Genomic DNA, 24,962 nt, shown 5'->3' with positions numbered 1-24,962 from the left:
GGGCGGAGGGGGTTAATCCCATCATCGGAAGAGCGGGCCTCCGAACATTCATTTCTCCGGTGCGGAGATTTGGCAGACGTCGCCTTTTTCCATTGTGAAGTGAACCGCTCGTCTGGCTGTGCTTTAAACAAGTACCTGGGTGTGAGCCAATCAGATAGCTCCATAGCTCAGATCTGTCAGGCCACCATTCCAGTGAAGTGACCCGCACGGGAACATCGCAAACACTGGACCCGACACAAACTTTCACAGGCGTGCGGAGTATCATCAAAAAAAGGACAACGCCACCTACAGCTGTGAACTCGTAGGATGTCACTTTATATGCATGGGGGGGCGTCGCTCTGCTCCCGATCGCCCACCCCTGTACTGTCCATCCAGATCTATAGAGATCTCAATTATAACATAGACGTCTCAGTCCCAAAATCTAAAGGGGGCAAAAAAATAAACAATGTCATCTGCATTACAAAACGTACGCAAACGCGTGAGAAAAGAAGTCATAGAATTTTCTACATGAGCTTTGTTTCTGCGTTTGTCACGCTTACAGTTCCCCATTGAAATCAATGGGGACGCGTGGCAAACATGGAAAGAAAATGCGCACGAATGCACGTGGCTGTGATGTGCGCCCCCTTCTGTGCGTGAATGGGGACTTAGATGAAGCTCTGATCTCTCTATTTTGTTTTTATTGTTTTCTCTATCAAAGAGAAAGGATTACAATGTCTTTTTTCCCCCTAAGCCCCCATTCACACCTAGGCGTATTGTAATATGCGCGTCTGTCGCGCGACCGTCACGCGGTTTTTTTACCGCGATTCGCGGTAAAAAAGTTGCGCGGCCGTCGCGCGATTACAAAGGCTACTTGGCAGTATCCCAATGGAAAACGCCCTACAAAACGGCCCAAAGTAGTCCCGGGACCTTTTCAGGCGTGGGCCGTTTTGTAGCGCGTTCGGGACGGGCGGAAATACGGCAAGGTGGGAACGAGTCCATTGACTCCAATGCAATTTATATTTTTGAGCGTTTTGTAGAGCGTTCTTCGAGCGTAGAACGCGCTACAAAACGTTCAGGTGTGAACGAGGGGTCACAGAGGAGAAATAGAGCAGGGAAGGCTTACTGTGATAGCCACACTTACTTGGCTATCACAGTGATCACATGATCAGGAGCCGGTCCTCCTGACTCCCGATTGTTAGTTCGAGACCTGTGCTGTAGGGGAGGGGGAGGGGATGGAGCGCGCTTCCAGCACTAATACATGCCACATATACACAGCGCCATGGAAGAAAGCCCACTTATATATGTGTGATGCCATCAGGAAGGGGTTGACTACCTGTTGTTCCTGCCCGTAGATCCCTAATTTTTCCACTTCCTGTAACTGAGTGACAACTCTGTACGTTCTGCAGTGAAATCGCTCCACAGGGTTGTCACCCTGTGAACACTACAGGGTAGTCTTAGATAGACATGTACTTTTAAATAACGTTTTAAGCAAATTGACGTGTAGTTTAAAATAATGGCGGAGACAAACTCCAGCTAACGCATTGTAAACAGTTACAGCAACAGCTTTTTTTTTTTTTTTCTTTTGTGAAAATGTTTTGAACCCTATAAATAGAAGCTGACCATTGTAAGCCTCCCCTCCCCAGCAGATATGGTTTATCTCAGTCCCTGGAACTGCCACTTTCGCTGGACAGCTTGGCCTGTTAAAGGTAATGGTAAAGTAATAAAACAAAAACTTCTGTGCTAATGCTACCGACAGACTGATTCAATATAGGTCAGTGTATAATTGTGTGCAGAGTCCCCACTTCAAACTTTAAAGAAACACTGTCGCCATGCACCATTTGGGATCCCTCTAGAAGTGCAGCACCCATTGAAGGGATTTGTGGGTTCCCAATTCATAAAAATGTATCAAACTTGTATAACACATCTACATTAATTTATCTCTTTAGAAAAAGGCCATCGACCAGCCTCACAAGACGCCCTCCATCTGGGTGGCCATATACAAGGCGTTCGGACGCCCCATCCTGCTGAGCAGTACCTTCCGCTACCTGGCCGATCTTCTGGGCTTTGCTGGACCCCTCTGTATCTCTGGGATCGTCCAACATCTGGGAGCCTCCAATGAGAGCAGACAAGAACAGGTGTGTGTGTGTACATAACTTCCATATAATGCAGGATGCTGTGTAAGGGGGTTCAGGGAACTAACTCCCATACATTTTGGGAGTCTGTGGGGCCCTTCACCAGGGCCAGCGGCGGAACTATCGTCATAGCTATGGCATTGCAGGCTGCTGGCTGTGAATGGCGGCTGTGAGTCAGTGACAGCCAGCAGCTTGCAGTGGAGGAGGCCCGGCGGTGGCAGTGGAGGAGGAGGCGGCGGGGCCCGGCGGCAGTGGAGGAAGAGGCCAGGCCTGCGACGGTGGAGAAGGCAGGGCCCGCCGGTGGCCAAGGAGCAGGCGGGGCCTGGCGGTGGAGAAGACTGACAACGGATCGGGGCTGACAGGTAAGAGGTGTGCAGGGGTGTGAACAGCCCACCTGAGATCCTGCAGAGCCCACCATAGAGAGTCTATGGTGGGCCCTGCAGGGTCACTCCCAGGTTGGCTGTTTGGGATCTCAGGTAGACTCTGCAAGGGGTGTAACTAGAAATCACAGGGCCCCATCCAAAATTTTGCTATGGGACCCTGAGATTTCTACTACATCCCTGACCAGGGTCTAAAGATGTTGGGCAAGAAAAGGAGATCTAGACAGCAGGACATAAATATCTTGAATGTATAATTGTTGGACAAGTACAGAACTGTACAGAACTGTACAGAACAAGTCTGTTCCAGTCACTGTTTGCTTGTCCATCAATCCTACTTTTAAGATATTTATTTCCTTTTCTGTCCAATATATTTAAAGTAGTATTAAACTCTCTGGCTTTTATTCAATAATAAATCCAATTAAAACAGATATACATTGCCCAGCACAGTATTTGTTTACATTTTTGCCCAAATGCTTACAGTCATCATGTCTATAAAGAGTTGGCTCCAACTCTCTCAGCAGCACTACCCTGAAATTCCTGTTTAGTACAAGATCTCAAGGGACACCACAGTCTTTAGCAACCATTTACTAGCTTGGAGAAGGGAAGAGAGGGAGGAAGGAGGGGAGTGTCTTACCGAGCTTGTGTGTTTGTTGAGACACACACAGCTTACTAGCACACAATGGGGTGGCTACATAGGGCCCTTCAAGGTAAAGGAGCCACCTAAAACAGGATATCTGGGACAGTGTTCAGAGGACCTGCTCATTCTGCAGGAAACTAAAACATCAAGAAGCAGCATCCATCGCAAGTGATTCAATCAGTGTTTGAAATAGCTTCAAAAGTGATTCTGATGCCTCCTAAAAAAAGTATTAAGTTCCCCATTAATAATTTTTCTGTCTTGCTGTCCGTGCTTTGGATCTGCACTTTCTTGGATCTTCCTGATCCAGTTCCAACAATGCACTATAAATTGCTCGTCAGCAGTAAAACACGCAACACCTTCTGCTTGGACGAGCCGTCTTCACTTTCCCTTCACTGGTTGGATTTTCATAAATATTTCTTCCTCCCACAGACCTGCTTCCCATGTGGCCTCATCACGATTATCTGTTTGCCTTTTCCAGGATCTGCCGAAAAATGCATTTGTCAGCGTCTACTTCATGTCCTCCAAGGAATTTCTGGAGCAGTACTACGTATTGGCCGTTCTTTTATTTCTGGCCCTGATCCTCCAGAGGACGTTCCTGCAGGCCTCCTACTACGTCGCCATAGAGACGGGGATCAACCTGCGCGGAGCCTTACTGGTGAGCACGACACTTACTGTCCCCACCAATAGTCACCATATGTAGTGCAAGAGATACCCCCTTGAGGAGTCTATTGTTTTCAATATGGTCCATTCACAGTTGCATTGTGTTGAGATTTGTTAGGTAGAGGTCTTTTGTGCAGGATTGTTCAGCTGGCCGTGCTCATTCTAAATGCAATGCATCTGAAAACACATGTGGATGTTACATAGCAGTTCAGAAATTGAAGGAGGATTAAGAGGACCTGTACCGTGGAAGCTGCGCCTAAAAAGGCAAGCAGAAAACAAAGGACTTGTAACCAGTACTGGCTTACTGTGCTTTGTTGTGCACTGTGTGGAGGCAGCCATCTTGGTAGAGTAGCAAGGATGTGCTTCCTCATGTCAGAGCTGCCCCTCTAATGACTAGTTATCTGATGACAGAGGAGGAGGAAGCCTAGAGCCATAGAATATATGAACCAAAAACAGGGAGCATCCTTGCACTGCAGTTCCTCAGGTACAGCTTCCTCTCCAGCAAAGAGAACAGTGAGTAGCACAGTAATCTCACTTTAAATCTGCTGAGACTATCAGTCAGAGGCAGCAGTGCCTTCGATCCTTGCTTCTCCATTGGTGGGTCGTGACCCAAAAGGGAGTCTGGACCTCGTGTTTAATGGGTTCCCACGTGCCTTCCACTTTTCTAGGTGAGAGTCTCCTCAGCCTCCCCTTAGTGTAGCCCTGTTAGTTCTCGCACCAAGCAGCCATTCAAAATATTCTGCCGAGTGTCAGCTTGAGGTGGGGTGTGATGGGGCTATGGCCGCGAGGGAGCTCCATCCATATGTGAATTGCTTACAGCTCCCTTGCGTGCCCTGTACAGGAGCCTGGACCGGAGTGTCGTCACATTCTGGCTCATGGCACCTCTACAGGACACGCAAGGGAGCTGTACAAGTGGATGTACATATGGATGGAGCTCCATCACAGCACAGCAGCCCACACTGGACCTCAGGCTGAGGATCCCCTCGTTCTCGTAAGAAAAGTAGACTGGGGGATTTTAAAAATAATGTAATTTGTTTTTGGAGTGCATATGTGCGTGTGAGATTGTGTCTGTGGTTGTGTGTGTCTGCCAGTGTTTCTGAGGGCCACTAGTAGCACTAACACTAGTAGAGTGCATTAATCACACAGTCCCGTGCAATTAACGCACTATACCACGCAATCGCACCTACCACGTGTTCTGGTGTGATAGGTGCATTGCATTGCCATTCATTTGAATGGCACCCCAAACGCCGCTCTCACCCACAGTTCTATTGCCCACATCGGAACGTGCGGTACCGCAATGCAATGTGTTCCATGGCAGTGCCACTAGGGTCATGATTTAATGACCAAAGACAAATGTGGGTCCTGAGGTTGAGAACCACTGCTTTAGATGATCATACACTGCAGATATGCAGCTACAAGGTTGCAAACCGGGAGTGCCTAGCCAGAAGAAGTGCAGTGTAATTTTTCAGAAGGAGCTCAATACTAAAGGAAAATTTGAGTATGGCTTAGACACAATTCACATTTCTAGGTGTCCCCTATAAGAAAGCAAATATTCACTTTTTGAGGTCAGGTCTCCTTTAAAAAATAAAATACAGTTCAGTCAGCAGTATGTAGTAGGGCCTCTTACACAGCTGCCTGTGGAATCTTCTCCTCAAAGCTACCATTGTCCTTGTCAGACACATTGTGGAATCTAGAAAAATGGAAACATGTAGCAGAGTCCGATAAGGAGAACTGCGTGACCTTGTACCTCCTAATAGAGTATCAGCCAAAGCTGAGCTCCCATCTGCTGCTATACTGGATGTAGCCAATAGGGGAGGATTACTGGCCACACACATATCTACCGTCTTCCAGTTCCGTCAAAATTACAATTTCATTCGTTCCTTCCTTGGTAGGCCAACACACACCTGTCTTGCCCTTTTTTTATTGGTTAGACCACTCATTTTTTTTAAACAAAAAGGGATAAAACATATCAAGAGATACTGCAGGAACTTAATATGATGATACAATTGAAACCTTTAAATTAAGTGTGTAAGTGCGGTTCAGGAAGGCAGTATTTTCAATATAAGGCTAAGATCAAGAACATGGGACATGACCTCAAACTAGTAGACGAAAAGTTCCAAACTAACCTTAGAAAGTATTATTTTACCGCAAGAGTAGCGGATACTTGGAACAGGCTTCCAGCAAAGGCAGAAAGAAAATCAACAGTAAGGGGTCTATTTATTAACAGCTTGCAGAGCTATTTATCCTGCGAATCACTGAGAGCGTTCGTTCTGTGCGAATACTGGCAAAAACGAATCTTTAATATAATTTATATTCAGGTCGAATGTAATGTAATACGGCATTATGGCCAATGTTCACCGGGAGGAAGGGGGTTGGGGCAAGGCGCGGTTGTTGTGCTGATTTGTTAATTTGTGTTCAGGTAAGGGGTGGGGCGCATTATTAGCAGCTCTGTCTGGCATCCCACCAACTCACTGATGTCATTGGTTGCCATGAGCTCGGCGGGACGACAGCCAGAGCGTTTAGCTCAGCTCATGGCAACTGGTGAAATCAGTGAGCTGGGCGGGAAACACACAGAGCGTCACAGGTTGAGCTATAAGCAAACTGGGACACTGTGCCCCCCCTCCACCACCACCTAGCCATCCCCCAATGAGATGCCGCCTGAGGCAACTGCTTCATTATAGGGGCGGCCCTGTCGAATGTCAACACCCACACACTGCGATCACTGAAAATCGGCAGTTGAATTACAATTTTAGATAAACAATTTATATCAGACAATTCCTTCATCTTCTCCGATGTGTTCCAGGCCATGATCTACAACAAGATCCTGAAGCTGTCCACCTCTAACATGTCGATGGGTGAGATGACCCTGGGACAGATCAACAACCTGATGGCCATCGAGACCAACCAGCTGATGTGGTTCCTTTTCTTGTGCCCCAATCTCTGGGCGATGCCTGTGCAGGTACAGCCGACAAGTAAGGGCACCGCCATAATACCAGTCCAATCCCAGCCCTGTCTCTTCACATTCTTTGCCGTAACACAATGAAACATGGCTATCTGTTGTTTGGGCTACACACACTGCATGAAACTCCCATCTTCTTCCAGATCATAATGGGGGTCATCCTGCTGTACAAGCTGCTGGGCGTCAGCGCTCTGGTGGGGGCGGCCGTCATTGTACTGCTCGCTCCAGTACAGTACTTCATCGCGACCAAGCTGGCGGAAATCCAGAAGAATACGCTGGTAAGTTCGGGAGAGCGGGTAGAGTGAGATCTGTGATTAGTATTATACATTTATATACAGTAGCTTTGACATATACCCTGGTGCTGTAAAAAAGAACACTGGGCCAGTCACAGCAGTTTCTGCACCAGAGGAGCCTACACTCTAATGTCACACCACATACACACTATTATTATTATTATTATTATACATTTATATAGTTCTGACATATTCCACAGTGTGGTACAGAGTACCCTGAGCCAGTCACATCAGTTGCTCCACCACAGTCACACACTATTATTATTATATTATTATACATTTATATAGCTCTGACATATTCCGCAGTGCTGTACAGAGAATACTGAACCCTTTCCTTCAATTTCTGCACACACGTACTGTCAAACACACAGAGTAAAATGGCTTATAGCCATCAGAGGATGGACAGATACACAGGAAGGATTTGACCCTATAATGATGTCTTTTAATTCAGCTTACTCTGTAAAGGGAAGTGATTTGGTTGTTCGGTGTCTGCTGAGGTCTCTGCTACCTACCCAGCAGACATGTTGCTGTTCATAGAAAGTCCATCTGATGTGTTTGGAAATGATAATCCCGTCCATCCAAAGTTTTGCCCTAATGTATTGATTTATCTTTCCATTTCATGTTCCACCTGTAAAGGATTATTCCACTGAGAGGCTGAAGAAGACAAATGAGATCCTGAAAGGGATAAAGTTACTGAAGTTGTACGCCTGGGAGAACATTTTCTGCTCCAGCGTGGAAGAGACGCGGATGAAGGAACTGACCAGCCTGAAAACATTCGCCCTGCACACGTCCCTGTCCAGTGAGTGATCCCCCACTTCATCACATGATCATGTTTTCACAGCATGTTTCTATCCTCTAATTATTTTGTGGTTTTATTTCGGCAGTTTTCATGAATGCGGCCATCCCCATAGCAGCAGTCCTGGCGGTAAGAACATTTTCTCATACTACAGTAATACCTTGGTTTACGAGCATAATTCGTTCCGGCAACATGCTTGTAATCCAAAGCGTTTGTATATCAAAGCGAATTTCCCCATAGGAAATAATGGAAATTCAGATGATTCGTTCCACAACCCCAAAATATTCATATAAAAATGATTACAATACTATACTGTAATATAGTACTGTACAAAATATAAAGAAAAATAAACAGATTACCGGTACCTTCGTGGCTGGTGTGAGGGGGACAAGAGAGAGGAGGATTATTGTGTAGGACAACTTTCACTATCACTAACGGAATCTCTGCTATCTCTTTGGGCGATGCCTGTGCAGGTACAGCCGACAAGTAAGGGCACCGCCATAATACCAGTCCAATCCCAGCCCTGTCTCTTCACATTCTTTGCCGTAACACAATGAAACATGGCTATCTGTTGTTTGGGCTACACACACTGCATGAAACTCCCATCTTCTTCCAGATCATAATGGGGGTCATCCTGCTGTACAAGCTGCTGGGCGTCAGCGCTCTGGTGGGGGCGGCCGTCATTGTACTGCTCGCTCCAGTACAGTACTTCATCGCGACCAAGCTGGCGGAAATCCAGAAGAATACGCTGGTAAGTTCGGGAGAGCGGGTAGAGTGAGATCTGTGATTAGTATTATACATTTATATACAGTAGCTTTGACATATACCCTGGTGCTGTAAAAAAGAACACTGGGCCAGTCACAGCAGTTTCTGCACCAGAGGAGCCTACACTCTAATGTCACACCACATACACACTATTATTATTATTATTATTATACATTTATATAGTTCTGACATATTCCACAGTGTGGTACAGAGTACCCTGAGCCAGTCACATCAGTTGCTCCACCACAGTCACACACTATTATTATTATATTATTATACATTTATATAGCTCTGACATATTCCGCAGTGCTGTACAGAGAATACTGAACCCTTTCCTTCAATTTCTGCACACACGTACTGTCAAACACACAGAGTAAAATGGCTTATAGCCATCAGAGGATGGACAGATACACAGGAAGGATTTGACCCTATAATGATGTCTTTTAATTCAGCTTACTCTGTAAAGGGAAGTGATTTGGTTGTTCGGTGTCTGCTGAGGTCTCTGCTACCTACCCAGCAGACATGTTGCTGTTCATAGAAAGTCCATCTGATGTGTTTGGAAATGATAATCCCGTCCATCCAAAGTTTTGCCCTAATGTATTGATTTATCTTTCCATTTCATGTTCCACCTGTAAAGGATTATTCCACTGAGAGGCTGAAGAAGACAAATGAGATCCTGAAAGGGATAAAGTTACTGAAGTTGTACGCCTGGGAGAACATTTTCTGCTCCAGCGTGGAAGAGACGCGGATGAAGGAACTGACCAGCCTGAAAACATTCGCCCTGCACACGTCCCTGTCCAGTGAGTGATCCCCCACTTCATCACATGATCATGTTTTCACAGCATGTTTCTATCCTCTAATTATTTTGTGGTTTTATTTCGGCAGTTTTCATGAATGCGGCCATCCCCATAGCAGCAGTCCTGGCGGTAAGAACATTTTCTCATACTACAGTAATACCTTGGTTTACGAGCATAATTCGTTCCGGCAACATGCTTGTAATCCAAAGCGTTTGTATATCAAAGCGAATTTCCCCATAGGAAATAATGGAAATTCAGATGATTCGTTCCACAACCCCAAAATATTCATATAAAAATGATTACAATACTATACTGTAATATAGTACTGTACAAAATATAAAGAAAAATAAACAGATTACCGGTACCTTCGTGGCTGGTGTGAGGGGGACAAGAGAGAGGAGGATTATTGTGTAGGACAACTTTCACTATCACTAACGGAATCTCTGCTATCTCTTGACTCAATGGGATCTTTTTCATTTCCTGAAACCTTAACAAGGAATCTATCCAATGTGACATTGCATTGTCGTTAAACAGACTCATCGCTCGGACTGCTACAGCCTTATTCAGTGGTGCTTTTCTACAAAATTTTGCTCTTATTGCAAGACATTGCTTGTATATCAAGGCAAACATTTTCAGAAATGTTTGCTTGTCTTGCAAAACACTCTCAAACCAAGTTACTTGTAAACCAAGGTATTACTGTACGTCCATCCTTCATTGTGTTCTTTCTAGATTTTGGTTTACCATAAGTTAACGTGAATCTGTGCCCCGACGATGGACAATAATGTATTAACATATCCATTCGTAGCATTAAATAAGCCCTCACTGACCTCTGTAGCTGCAGGTACTGTGCTCTGCTATGTCTCATATTGCACTCCATCTGTTCTACCTCCAGACGTTTGTGACTCATGAATACGTAGAGAGTACAACACTGACTCCCGCCAACGCCTTCGCATCACTGTCATTGTTCCACATACTGGTGACTCCGCTCTTCCTGCTTTCCACTGTGGTCAGGTTCGCCGTGAAAGCTCTGGTCAGGTAGGTCAGAAAATTGTCATTATACTGGATTATTAGGAGAGACATCCATAATAAGCCCATATCCCTAAGAGGACTTGTTTTATTGCTGTGTAGTCCAATACTCTTCTTTTCTCCCAGAAACAGTATTGTGCCAGATTTGGTTATATGTGAATATTGGGGTGATACCAGTGACTTTGTTAGGTTGCCAAAAGACCCAGAGTGCCCCTGGTCATTTAGACTGAAATGCTGTGGGGCTTGTAGCATACCATGACTATAAGTGGGTGAGGATTGTCCTTGCCTGCCATATCATCCATTATCTCTTCTTTTTTTTATCTTCTGCATTCTCTTACTTATTTTCCCATCCCCTGCTACACTTTCATGCTGCACAGTATTGGATACTTGGGAATTACTTTCGTTGGTATGTTAAAAAAAATTCATCTGATCTTGGTCTAATGTAATTTATTTTGCTCAAAAAATATGACTTGATCTCCCATCAGTTCTAATTGTAATTTCATAACTATAATAACATGACTGAAATTAGAAAATACATCCAATATTTTGTAAAAATATATGAACATGTGAAGCAAAGATTGATTTATGTTCAGAGGACCATTAATGCTGAGACAGCTACAAGTACTGCAAACGAGATATGGGGCTTGCAGTAGAAGACCTAGGGCTCTCAGCAGAAGACAAGGCACTGTTAGTAGAAGGCCCATGGCAGTCAGGAAAATACCCGGGACTATCAGTTAAAGACCTAAGGCACTCAGTAGAAGACCCAGGGCACTCAGTAGAAGACCCGGCAGAACTAAGAGACCAGGAGCAGTCAGTAGAAGTCCAGGGGCACTAGAAGACTTGTGCTCATAGTAGAAGACACTCAGTAGAACACCAAGTAATCTCAGAAAAAGACCGGGGAAATTCAGTAGAAGACCAGGGGCTCTCAGTAGAAGACCAAAGGCACTCAGTAGAGGATTGGGCAGAACTAAGTTAAAGACCAGGAGCAGTCAGTAAAAGACCAGGGGCACGAGAAGACTTTGCTCATAGTAGAAGACACTCAGTTGAAGACCAAGTATTCTCAGTAGAAGACCCGGGAGATTCAGTAGAAGACCAGGGGAACTAGAAGACTTGTACTCATAGTAGAAGACACTCACTAGAAGACCAAGTAATCCCAGAAAAAGACCCGGGAGATTCAGTAGAAGACCAGGACTCTCAGAAGACCAAAGGCACTCAGTAGAAGGTTGGGAAGAACTAAGTTAGAGACCAGGAGCAGTCAGTAAAAAAACAGGGACACTAGAAGACTTGTGCTCATAGTAGAAGACACTCAGTAGAAGACCAAGTATTCTCAGTAGAAGACCTGGGAGACTCAGTAGAAGTCCAGGGGCACTAGAAGACTTGTGCTCATAGTAGAAAACACTCAGTAGGAGACCAAGTACTCTCAGTAGAAGACCTTGGAGACTCAGTAGAAGACCAGGGGCTCTCAGTTGAAGACCAAGTACTCTCAGTAGAAGACGTGGGAGACTCAGAAGAAGATCCAGGGCACTCAGTAAAAGACCTAGGGCTCTAAGTAGAGGACCTGGGGAAGTCATTAGAAGACCCAGGACACTCAATAATAAAATGAAGGGCTGTTAGTAGAAGTCCAGGGACTCTCAGTAAAAGACCTGGACCACTCATTAGAATACCTGGGACACTGAGTAGAAGACCCGATGCACTCAGCAGAAGACCTGGGGCAATCAGTAGAAGATCCAGGGGTGCATGCCCTTAGTGCAAGGGTCAAAACGCCCCTGGCTGATAAAATAAATCAGTGCAGAAACCAATCATGTTTACAATGATTCCCAGCAGCCAACTACAGTAACCTTCTGGACTCAGAACTAGTGGACATGTTTCTAAATCCAAGAAGAGCCAAAATGTAATATATTGCAGTTTAGCAATCCTTAGCTGTGGTGGCTGCATTAGTTTTCCTGTTGATCCTAAGAGAAATCTAATGTGATTGTAACTGTGTCCAGTGTCCTGTACACTAAACTCTGTTATCAGCTTTCTCTGCTATCTTCTCTCAACTACAGAACAATTCACCTCTATGAGATCAGGAGCAGGGGAGGTATTCTGTAGTCCTGTCCTAGGGTAACACAAAGCAGTTCATTCATAGATACAGTATGGCAAGTGATCTTTATCACTCTAAGCTAGGAAGTGTGTTACTGGCAGGATCACCAGGGGAAACTAAAGAAAAAAAAAGCATAAAATATAAAGACAAAAGCAGTCACCACATCTGTGGGCTAGTTCACACCACAAACAATGCGTTCCGCCTGATTTGGTGCCGGAACACACTTGATCACATCACGGTCGGCTCACTGCGTTCAGGGGCAGGAGGGAGCATGGCGGTGCATTGAAGTGCATGCACTTTTTTTTTTAACCGGACCTGAACTCAGGCATTGATGTGCCACGCGTTCGGGTGCGGGCAATCGCACTGAGGCCAGGGGGCCCCCTCCAGCCCCTAAACAAAGGGAGCTGGCTGGGATGCGATCCAGTGCGTTCCGGCACCAAACTGGAACGCACTGTTTGTGGTGTGAACTAGCCCTAAGGGCTGGTAGGCTGCAGTATATTACAATTTTCTTCTTGGGTTTATACACCAGTAATTGTTGCTGGTGAGCTTTGTATATCATCACTGATAACCCCCCAAGTGTATAATACACAAAAGTTTCCGTTCACATGCAAACAAGGATAATTGCGAGTGCCGGAATACAACGTAAATGGTTTCTTATCTGTGTTTTCAATTTAAACTCTCAGGTTGATGTTTTTAGTTATATTTAGCTTGTGCAGTGGCCCTTATCATATTTCTCATCTCTCTCTCATCTCTCTTCCCATCTCAAGTGTTCAGAAGTTAAATGAGTTCTTCACCAGTGACGAGATCAGAGATGACAGCATGAGGAACGGCGATTCGCCCAGCATGTTCGAAGCCTTCAGAAAACAGCCGGGAATTGTATGTCCCATCCACAGGGCTCTAATCATATAATAATACAACACGATACAATGTAACTCCTCAGAGGACATACTGTATGTACAATGGCTATTGTTACATAAATGTTTCACAGTTATGCAGAGCTCTGAGCGTCAGATGCCTAAATAAAAAGATTAGAATGTAACAGATTAGAAGGAAGATTTAAAGCGTCTCTAAAGCGAAAAACCTTTTATTATTTTGCTTTAAATGGATTGAGAAAGGGTTAAAAGCCATGCCCCTTTTTTTGTACTTGCTCTCCGTTCAGACAAAAAAATCTTGCATGAAAATCTGGTTAAGTGACCGTAGGTTTTCCGGGATGCTGAAACTTGTACTCCTTCCACGGCAGGGAATTTTCAGCAGGTTTTTTTCTTGTACACTTTCTAACTTCCCTTTCGGTTCCTCTCCAGCATTCACGAGCCATAAACCGGAAGCAGCCACTGAGGTACCAACTGGATAGCTATGATTCCCCGCAGAGACAGATGCGCCCATCTGACAGTGAGGAAGCTGCAATCAAGGTTCCTAATTTTATTTTCTTGATAAACTTTCCAATATAGCTCTGACATATTCCGCAGTGCTGTACAGAGAACACTAAGACAGTCACATCAGTCTCTGCACCAGAGGAGCTTACACTCTAATGTCCCACCACAGTCACACACTGTTATTATTATACATGTATATAGCTCTGACAAATACCACAGTGCTGTACAGAGAACTCTGAGACAGTCACATCAGTCTCTGCACCAGAAGAGCTTACACTCCAATGTCCCCCCACAGTCACACACTGTTATTATCGATTTATATAATTCTGACCTATTTCACAGTGCTGTACAGAGAACATTGGGACAATCACATCATTCTCTGAACCAGAGAAGCTTACACTTTAATGTCCCCACCACAGTCACACAGTAATTATTGATACAATTTATTATTGTCTTCTTTAGTGCTCTGATTATAAAATGTGTTCGGCTTATAATCCTTAATTCATTATAAAATCACCTTGGTGTTTTTCCTCTTATAGGTGATTGGTGGATACTTTTCCTGGGGAACAGGATTGGCTACATTAACTAATATAGATATCCAGATACCGACAGGTAAGAGAATATTCTGACTTATGGGGTTCCATACACACACCTGATAATATCAATCATGGAGTCTGTTACCTCACTATCAGTGTAGATTAGTTGTGTACATGTAGGAAGCTCAGTTTGCTGAAACGCAATAAATCTGCATGAAGAATTCTCAGGCTTATAGTGTCCATACAAAGGATAACAACAGGTTCACTTTAATGATCAGTTTGCTGAAACCTCAATAAATCTGCATGAAGAGTTCTCAGGCTTATAGTGTCCATGCAAAGGATAACAACAGGTTCACTTTAATGATCAGTTTGCTGAAACCTCAATAAATCTGCATGAAGAGTTCTCAGGCTTATAGTGTCCATGCAAAGGATAACAACAGGTTCACTTTAATGATCAGTTTGCTGAAACCTCAATAAATCTGCATGAAGAGTTCTCAGGCTTATAGTGTCCATGCAAAGGATAACAACAGGTTCACTTTAATGATCAGTTTGCTGAAACCTCAATAAATCTGCATGAAGAGTTCTCAGGCTTATAGTGTCAATGCAAAGGATAACAACAGGTTCACTTTAATGATAGCCCCACCAGCAGCACATATATCCCTTCCTCTTCCCAGCCATTTGGTCATAAAGGAAAATTCCTAGTACTTCAAGGTATGGGGAGCATGTGGCTCACCCCACTTTCTGCCATGTGACAGCACTAGTGCTTGTTGATTGAAAGGCACCCATTGCTGTCACAGGGGAGAGTCTTCAATTGTTCTTGAGCTACAAGTAGAGACATAAAGCGCACACGGGCCTTCCAATATTCACATTGCACTTTAAAGTGAGGCTTCAGCCCAAACCTTTAGTTTTATATAACCTCTGTCCACCCTTTATAGCTGTCTGTGTCCTGACTGGGGGGATTCATATTCACTATTTGTCCTGGTGTCACTGGGATGGGAAGTGAAGACGATTTACCAGTTTTGGTAGACATGTGCTAGTGGAGGGGGCAAGTAGTCTGAATTTAGAGTTGATCCCTAACACAAGGTCCGACTGTACAGTAGGAAGAAGAGGGTGCGGAAGCATTGTGAAACATCCAGTTAGATTTTATCTGCCATAGTGTTGGACACAATAGTCAACGCATTTCAGGAGCTTCTCTGACCCCTTTTCATCAGGGAATGTAAAAGAAGTAGTTGGAAAGTGACTAGACCAAGGAAAGGGTCATCAGTGAACTCATTATTATAGGGCTTGCTCAGGTCAACAGACTTGACTGGAATAAATTCACTTCAGTGCCCCGTCTGTTGTCCAGTTGGTCCAGTTTTCAATTCTTGCTTTTACAAGCTTTGAAAAGTGGGGACCAGAGAATTTACTAAAACACGTTGGCTCCTGAAACATGTTTGCTCCAGAAAAAAAAAGGCTCCTGAAAAATGTTGTCTCCTGAAACATGTTATCTCCTGAAACACATTATCCCCTGAAACATGTTGGCTCCTGAAACACGTTACCTCTTAAAACACGTTACCTCTTGAAACACATCTCCTGAAACACGTTGGCTCCAAAAACACTTTGGCTCCTAAAACACGTTGGCTCCTAAAACACGTTGGCTCCTAAAACATGGCTCCCGGAACACATTGGCTCCTGAAATACGGCTCCTGAAACACGTTGGCTCCTGAAACACGTTAGCTCCTAAAATACGGCTCCTGAAACACGTTGACTCCTGAAACACATTGCCTCCTAAAACATGTTGGCTCCTGAAACATTTAGTCTCCTAAAACACGGCTCCTGGAACATGTTGTCTCCTGAAACATGTTGTTTCCTGAAACACGACTCCTGAAATACATTGTCTCCTGAAACACGTTATCTCCTTAAACACGACTCCTGAAATACATTGTCTCCTGAAACACGTTATCTCCTTAAACACGGCTCCTGAAATACATTGGCTCCTGAAACACGTTAGCTCCTAAAACACGACTCCTGGAACATGTTGTCTCCTGAAACACGTTGGCTATTGTGTCTACACCTTGTCAAAAATACAATCTAATCCAAATCTAAACTACTTAATACCACTTCCTATACCCACAATCCTTTTCACTTGGAGCAGGAGTGGTAGTATCATTATGCCTACAGAGGGTCCTTGGGGTTCCTGTAAGGATTTCTCAATACTTGGCTGGAAGATCTCTAGGTCCAGAAAGGATCAATGCCCCACTGTCTCAGCCGGGTATTGACCAGGTCCTGGCACTATTTCCCATCTGTCATTGTCAGGAGATATCTGCCCATCTATAGTTTCCTATATTTTACAATAAGATTAGTATATTAGCCTTGTACGAGAGACGGCCTTTTATTTAATACTCCTTATCAAATATTTGTCTCCTTCTATACATGATGTGATGAAACCTCTATAAATGTTTGTAAATTCCAGATTAATGTTTCATTCTCTCTACAACATTGTGTCCTGTGCAGGAAGAGTGTTTATGTAGCAGAAATGTGTGTATATACTAGTGCGGCGTTTTATGTTACGTTATACTCAGAGTCATATTAAGATTACTCCGATAGAAGCTGCAGAAGAGGAAAATGTTTGTGCTGCCACCCAATTCCTGTCTGTCATTGTCTAACCTGCTCCCAGCTATGTGACCCCTTTTATAATACTCAGGGTTTGTCAGATGCCTTCACCATCAAAGGAAGGGCTAATAATGTATGGGCAGGGTGACGGGGTCTCTTTAAATTAACAGAAGCTAGTCTACTAAATACATTTCCTTCACTAGTGCTGAGTACACCTTTAGGTTGGGAAAAGACTAATTATGGACTGCTGGCATCTAAGGGCCACTGATTATGTGCCATAGGGCCACATCTGGCTTCTTTACTGCAGGTCGGGGAGCAGAGGTCCAAAATGATGGGTATCCTGGTAGCTGTGTGTGCGGTGGTCCCCCTGAGTTACTATCGTGTCTCGTCTTTCAGGTCAGCTCACCATGGTTGTCGGTCAGGTTGGATGTGGAAAGTCGTCCCTTCTACTGGCTATTCTCGGGGAGATGCAGGCACTGGAAGGGAGAGTCTGCTGGAATAAGTAAGTCCGTCAACAACAATAATTTTTAACCTACTTTGTATCATAGAGAAACATGTCCTAGATCATGGGTAGGCAATGCTAGCACTCCAGCTCTGGTGAAACTACAAATCCCAGCATGCATCTGCCTTTGTGAGTCATATCTGTGGCTTAAGTCTTGCAATGCCTCATGGGACTTGTAGTTTAATTACAGCTGGAGTGCCAAGGTTGCCTCCCACTGTCTTACATCATCAGGTTCTGTGTCAGCAGATTGCAAATCGAGGATTGTCTTAATGTCATGAATAATTCAACATATTAAATATACATATTCATCATATTAAACATATTTCTGCTCCCTAATTTTCTCCCAGAGATCTGAACTACACACATCAATTGACAGTGAATCACATCTAGCTCCATTCTTCTTCTACTCTTATAGTTCTTTTCTTTTTTACATTTTATTGTTTTTATTATACATCATAATTTATTAGTCAGTCTATGTTAGCGGTGGGCAATTCATTTTCTCAAGGGGCCACATGAGAAGCTGGTACTGTTTGTGGAGGTGTTAGCGGTGGGCAATTCATTTTCTCAAGGGGCCATATGAGAAGCTGGGACTGTTTGTGGAGGGCTGAACCAATAGGCTGAACTACTTTTTTCAACCACACTGCACCACAACGCACGGTATTGCACCACCGTTTGTTGCGGCGTGATTGATCTTGTTGCGGCCAGAGGTGCATTTGGGGTGCCACTCAAATGAATAGCAATGCAACACACCTGCTGCTCTGTAACGCGGAGTAGGTGTGAAGAGGCCCTATCCACCATTTATGTCTATCCACCATTTATAAAAGTTCTGCCTGGTGTATAGCCAGTGGATGCAGTTGGCATGGCACTAGCACCCTGAGATGACGCTGACAAGCATAGGAATTTCCTATACTCGCCAGAACCATTAGGGGCGCTAGTGCCATGTAAATAGCATCTATTCGCTATCATTCATTTGGGCTAAAATAGAAATAAGAATACAAAAATTGAATTAGTTGGAACAATCATGAAAGATCTCATGGATCTCATATATTCTTTCATCAATCATGAAAGAATATATCATAACAATAGTTATGAATATTATGTATGTTATTGGTTGAAACTCTAAATAAACCTAATCTTAAAAAAAATGATAATGAATATAATCCAAAATGAATTCATATTGCCAAAACTGGAGAAACCAATATTTATTTCCTGTGCTCCTCAGCTCCATCTAGTGGCCATCATATGGTATTACAAAATGACATTTGAAAATACATTCGACTTATAACAAGAACATTCGTTTTTGCATCCATTCACACAGAACGAACATTCAGAGATTCAATTGTTGATAAATTGTTTATAAAAAGTCCCCATAAAATCTGCGGTCATAATAACAAGATGACATTATTGGCTGAATGCATCCTAATAAAAGATCGAATATGGGAACTACAGTTGCTGAATAAAAGTTCCAATGTATCTTGGAAGGTATTTTTCTATAATTGCATTGGTTTTGGTGTCTTCAGGTTTTGCTCATCCCTTTATGGAAGTTCATCTGTGCCAGAATAATGCTAGAAAATACGGTTTCCAAAATGTCGTTCCAATCAAATCTCGTACAAGCGAAGGGCCAACTGTGCATTTTTGCAGTCTGACACCCAAGAACCAATTGTTAATTTGCTACTAAGCCATTTCTGTCATAACTTGCAGCCCCGATGACTGTTTCCTGTTCTCTGACAATGAAGGAAGGTACGGCCTTCGCTGTGTGTGCTGTTCATAATTTCCCTCTTCAGGGTGACCATACACTATACAATCTCCTTAAAGCAGACCTTTACACTCACAAATCAAATTCTACCAATGCATCCCCCTATGTATGATGATTAATAATAACATAGACGTGTCAGGTGTAAAATGCTGAGATTGTGAAATACTTACACTTGTAGAGCATTCACTTCCTGCTTTGAAAGGGCAAAATGACTTCAGTTTGGCGAAGCAATGCACACTGGGATTGCCTTGTCATCAGCAGAGCATTGCTGGGAAATCTCATCTGTAATCTCATGAGATCTCGGGGAAAGGCATTTTCCTCCCCTGAGATGATGTGCATGGTCACATGTCTAGTCACATGTGCCAGAAATCCAGGAAGCAATAGGAGAGCTAGTAATCTGCCCTTAGTAATCATGGCCGCTGTCAGAAGACTGGGGAAGAAAAGAGAAATAAGGAATGCAAAGAATACAAAGTCTGCAATTATCTAGAAGTACGTGTTTGTAGATTGTCATCACTAAACATTTCTAAAGGTGTGTTTGTTGTTATATTAAAGATATGGGGTAAGGGTCCGCTTTAAGATCTGCCACCAACTATGTAATGCAAGGACTTGCCTGATTTGATACAAATGGAACCAGTTGTTTTGGTTTGTCTGCATAGAACATAGTTTTGAGAAGTTTAAAGCAGAGGTAGACAACCTCGGCACTCCAGCTGTGGTGAAACTACAAATTCCGACATGCCTCTGCCTCTGGGAGTAATGCCAGTGGCTGTTAGTCTTGCAATGCCTTATGGGAGTTGTAGTTCTACAACAGCTGGAGTGCCGAGGTTGCCTACCCCTGGTCTAAAGCCTATAAATCTCTCTTAGATCTACCAAAAAGTATGTAGTGGAAGGACCTGCCTGGTTAGATAAAAACTGATTGGATAGATTAGGTAGGTGCTCATATTATACAGTTTTGGTACATCTAAAGTTGCTTGTACAGAGATTGTATGGCCAGACTGTAAGGTGGGTGCTACATTTGAACAAAATCATACAATTGAATTGTATAGTGTATGGCCACCTTGAGATGAGTCATCTGTGCCGTGATTCCCTAACATGGTGGAATTTCTCGATATTTCCCATTGCCAGCGCGGCGCAGGACATTCTCCTGTCATCCTGGTGTGCTGTGTGCCTCATTCACCATCCCTCTAACTAGTAATCGGCCTGTAATTCTCTACTCATTCTTGGCATTCGCTGGACATTTTCATTGTGATATACTTGTAGTGTATTTCTTCTTGTGTTTGACTGTTTCTGGTTTGGAGGGGAATCCGCGTGTGCCCCTAGAGCCTTGTTCTAAACATGAAATGAAAGACATATGGAGGTCGCTATTGACGATGTTGTGGAAATGCTGAGTGTCTGCTGTGTTTAGGATTTTGGTCACAACATTCTTAACTGCTGCGCTTGTTCTGGCTCAGTGACACGGATTGTACTGACTTTGAAGGGTCAGCTGTAAGATCAGATCATTTCCCATGTTTTGGCAATGCCATTACAGTCAATGGAGGAGGTGAAATTAAAGTGACACTAAGGAGTTAAATCATAATACATTCAAGTACCTGAACTATTAACAAAAATGTATCTTATTTGTGTATCAGTCGGCTGGAGACCCTCAAATCATCTCTGAATTGGTGCTGACACTGTCCTTCCTTCTGGAGGGGGGCTACTTTTGTTCACCATGGTCCCTGTGTGTGTTGTAAAGTAGTCACCGCTCCAAGAGAAAGACTACAATCTCATGTTTAGATTACTAATATGTATTGAGATTGTAGTCCATCACAGGAGTGAGCTTAGAGCAGTGACTACTTTACAACACACACCGGGACCATGGGGAACAAAAGTAGCCCCCCTCCAGAAGGAAGGACAGTGTCAGCAACAATTCAGAGATGATTTGAGGGTCTACAGCCGAGTGATACACAAATAAGATACATTGTTGTTTATAGTTAAAGTACCTAAATGCATTTTTAAAAATTTAACTCCGGAGTTTAGTGTCACTTGAAGGTTGTATTAAGTGGTTTTTGCAGTGTAACAAAGTACAGAAAAATACCAATTGCTCTGCCAGATATCCAACGAGCTCCCAACTTCCTCTAGTAAGCTGACAACACTGCCTTTGCTGCACTGAAATCCCAAACTTTGTTGTCAGTCCTTCCCAGTTTTTTTCCTGCTGGACTAAAGATCACCTCCTCTCCACTAATCTCTTGTACCCACTCCATTCTCTCCATCTCCATAACATAAGGGAGAGGAGTTGTGTAGCTTAGGAGATGAGGGCTGACAACACTGCTTCATATTTCATTGTAGCGGAGGCAGCATTGTCAGCTCAGGAAGTTAGGGGCTCACTGGCATATCCAGGGCATCCAGGGCGTATGGCACATGACCTGGGCGCCACTTGAAGGGGGAAATGGCGCCACTTCATGGGTCAGCGAAAGTTTGCCGACCAATGGAGACAGCTGACTTATTGTCTCTCCCATATGCATTTCCCCACCTTACTCTTAGCAACCAGGGATGCTCTGGCCAGCTTCCCGCCCAGCTCCCAGCAGTCACTGGTTACCAGGGGCTGGGTGGAATGCCGGCCAGAGCGTCCCAGGCAAGGCAGGAAAATGAAACAAGGGAAATGTGCACGTATTGCAGAGATGTACTGCACATTTTAAGGATGCAATGGGCTTTAAATGACATTTTTATGTTGCTTTTTTTAAAAATTTTATTTATTTTAATGTTGTTTGAACATTTCTAAAACAAGGACAAAAACAGTGACATGAAAAAAAAAGTAAAGACAAAATACATATTTTTTTACTTATTTCTTTGTGTATTAGATTATTTGATTTTTCTTACACAAACACAAAGATACAAACAAAATCACCATTTTTGTGTTTTATTTATGTATCTATTTTTTACTGTGAAAAAAAATACTAAAAAAAAACTAAGCAACAACGTGAGGGGAATGAGAAGAAAGATTTTTTTTGTTTTTTTTAATCTTTCTTTTGTGTCTTTTATTGTTATTTGATGAACACTTTGTGCACGCTGACATGGGGATCAATTACTTTTGATCTGTTGATAAATAAAGCAGCACTGTGCCACATGTAGGAATTAGCATCTATTTTCAGTAAAATTTTGGAAAATGTAAAATCAAGTCATCTCATCCCTAACCTGCATGACAGCCAGGCAAAGAGCATTTTCAGAAAATAGGTGACCAATGGCATCATATGTATGTCTCTCAGCTCGGGTTTCCTTTACCAGAACAGTTTCTCTAACTATGTAACTAATGTTACTCGAGTCTCCGATCATTTACAGGAATGAAAAATAAACATTTGGAGTGTGAGAGAGCCAGACATGAATCTGTTGAGCAGCATTTCCCTCTCACACCTCCTCGGACTTTTATCTTTTATTTTTAGCTCGTGGTGCCGTCCATCCCATCGTCTGGTCTTTAGTCTTAAATCATACTTTCCTTTGCTTACGTGACTTTTTCGGAGGCTTGATTTTATTTACATTTTATTGTCATTGTGTTGTTAATTGATTAAGTGCATGTGATTCTAATGCTAAAAGCTCCAATTCAAGATCTCACATTCGAGAAAGGGGCAATCGTTAAAATACAAGGGCAACCAATGGGCAATTGTTACAAAATGAGTGCAACAAACAGGCTGCCATTACAATATGTGGGCAACAAACAGACAGTCCTTACAAATCAAGGGGAACACATGGGCAATTGTTACAATACAAAGGCAATAAATGGACAGTCATTGAAAAACAAATGGGTAATTGCTACAATGCCCAAGCAACGTATGGTCTCTTGGTACAATATGTGGGCAACAAACAGGCAGTCTTTGCAATATGAGGGCAACACATGAGCACTTGATACAATACAAATAGGCAGTCATTAATATAGGCATTCAACAAAAGGGCAATCATTACAATGTGGAGTCAACAAGTAGGAAATTGTTACAATACATGGGCAACAATCAGGGAATCAGTACAATATGGTGGCAACAACAAATGGGCAATTGTTTCAAAACGATGGCAATGAATGGGCAACCATTACAAGACAACAAACAGGGGCAAACAACACGGGCATCAAACAGGCACTCTTTACAAATCAAGGGAAACACATGTTCTGGCCAGAAAGGGGGTGGCAGATCCACTCTAAATATTGCTCCCCCCCCCATGTGATTTAAAGAGATGCCAGCTGAGGCAAAAGCCTCAGGCTCCCTTATTAAAGGGAAGCCTTGATGATCCCCAACAGTGTGGTATTCCGACAGTCACACAGTCTGGCAGGGTTCTTTCAATGGCTTGCCCCCAGAGAAGTGATAATCGATTAAATTTATGTATAGCCACAAGCCTACAGATCTAGTCAGGGAGTCTGAGGGGGTCCTGTAAGAGACTAATAGCAGCGAGACATTAATTCTTCAGATCTTCAGGCCCCACGATGCTTATTCCGATTCTGTTACTCTCATGCAAATCCGACATCGCCATTGCCCTTGGCCCTGAACCTCTTGGCTAAATTCTGAACATCACCCTTCTTATTACACTCTTATACTAAGCACTCTTATGTGACTTATAATATGTGACAGAATAGTTCTTCCTCCTAAGCTTGGATTATACGCAGGATGTGTGTTGTGATTCCCTCACTTTGGGTCTGGAAGCTCTTTGTCATCTGTGAGTCTTCAGTATGGAACTTTGTCCATAGCTGGGGGCTGGATAGACGGGTGCACATTGAGGTTTGAGAATTCCAGGAGGGCTTCTTTCAGATAGTTACAGGAGAGACGTCTATGTGGAACTTCAACCAAAAAATAATTTCTTATTTTTTGTGTAGGGTTGAGAAGGGTGAGGTCCCCTGTCAGGTGATAACTGTGCAGCAAAAATTTCCTCTGAACTTTGTACTCAGATGATCACGCAGAAAAACAGGGGTGTATACATGGGCATCCCTAGCATTTTTTCCACCTGAGCCGGAGGGTAGGGGGATATGGGGGCCCTGAGGCCTCAGCTGGCTCTGATCTTTTCGCTGTTTTCCAGTAAGAACAGGAACTCCGTGGCCTACGCTGGACAGAAGCCCTGGCTGCTGAACGCCACTGTGGAGGAGAACATCACATTCGGGAGTCCCTTTATCAAGCAGAGGTACTGACACATTTATAAAACTGATAGACCGACATGCCATCAGATGCTGTGACACCAGGAGGCTGATTTATAAACAATTCACGGGTGTGTTTGCCTTGCACAGGACATTCGTTCTGTGCAAATATATGCACAAACGAACGTTCTTTAGATTATGGCCACTAGATGGAGCTTAAGAGCATTAAAAATACTTATTTCCTATGAAATGAAATAGCTCCATCTAGCGGACGTAATGCGGTATTACACTCAGAACATTTGAATGTATTTATTCCCTGCAAATTGTTTTTCAAATCAACCCTTAAAAATACCAGCGAACACTGTTCCATGGAGTGGCCCAACCCGGTCGTCATGAAAGACAATCAGAATCTGCTTCTCATTACTGAATTCAGCCTCTTTTAGCTCTTAAAATCAGACAGAAAAAAATAGAAAAAGCAAAAAAAAAACAAACAGATAAATATTGGCAGTGAACATTTTTCTTCTGGCTGAAAATGTATTGCATCATCATCATTATAGGATAACTTAACACAAGAACAAAAATGCCATATTTTGCAACTTATCAGACTCTAGAT

At 43.4% G+C, this 24,962-nt stretch overlaps 1 protein-coding gene across 1 annotated transcript in view; it reads left to right on the top strand.

Annotated features, from left to right (window-relative positions):
• ABCC9 (ATP binding cassette subfamily C member 9) overlaps nucleotides 1–24,962 on the top strand; it is an 81,052-nt gene that overhangs the window by 17,261 nt on the left and 38,829 nt on the right. Inside the window, exons 7-19 of the mRNA XM_018560013.1 lie at nucleotides 1,926–2,114; nucleotides 3,607–3,783; nucleotides 6,592–6,747; nucleotides 6,891–7,025; nucleotides 7,677–7,839; nucleotides 7,925–7,965; nucleotides 10,291–10,433; nucleotides 13,275–13,383; nucleotides 13,809–13,916; nucleotides 14,420–14,492; nucleotides 17,405–17,510; nucleotides 19,212–19,250; nucleotides 24,295–24,396. Coding sequence (XP_018415515.1) covers nucleotides 1,926–2,114; nucleotides 3,607–3,783; nucleotides 6,592–6,747; nucleotides 6,891–7,025; nucleotides 7,677–7,839; nucleotides 7,925–7,965; nucleotides 10,291–10,433; nucleotides 13,275–13,383; nucleotides 13,809–13,916; nucleotides 14,420–14,492; nucleotides 17,405–17,510; nucleotides 19,212–19,250; nucleotides 24,295–24,396 — 1,541 coding nt within the window. The remainder of the gene's footprint in view (nucleotides 1–1,925; nucleotides 2,115–3,606; nucleotides 3,784–6,591; nucleotides 6,748–6,890; nucleotides 7,026–7,676; nucleotides 7,840–7,924; nucleotides 7,966–10,290; nucleotides 10,434–13,274; nucleotides 13,384–13,808; nucleotides 13,917–14,419; nucleotides 14,493–17,404; nucleotides 17,511–19,211; nucleotides 19,251–24,294; nucleotides 24,397–24,962) is intronic.

The sequence above is a fragment of the Nanorana parkeri genome, unplaced genomic scaffold (genome assembly GCF_000935625.1).
Source record: "Nanorana parkeri isolate BGI_ZX_2015 unplaced genomic scaffold, ASM93562v1 scaffold426, whole genome shotgun sequence".
Classification (NCBI taxonomy): Eukaryota; Metazoa; Chordata; class Amphibia; order Anura; family Dicroglossidae; genus Nanorana; species Nanorana parkeri.
The sequence above is the reverse complement of the archived record's forward strand: the minus strand, read 5'-3'. Positions and strand labels throughout refer to the sequence as shown.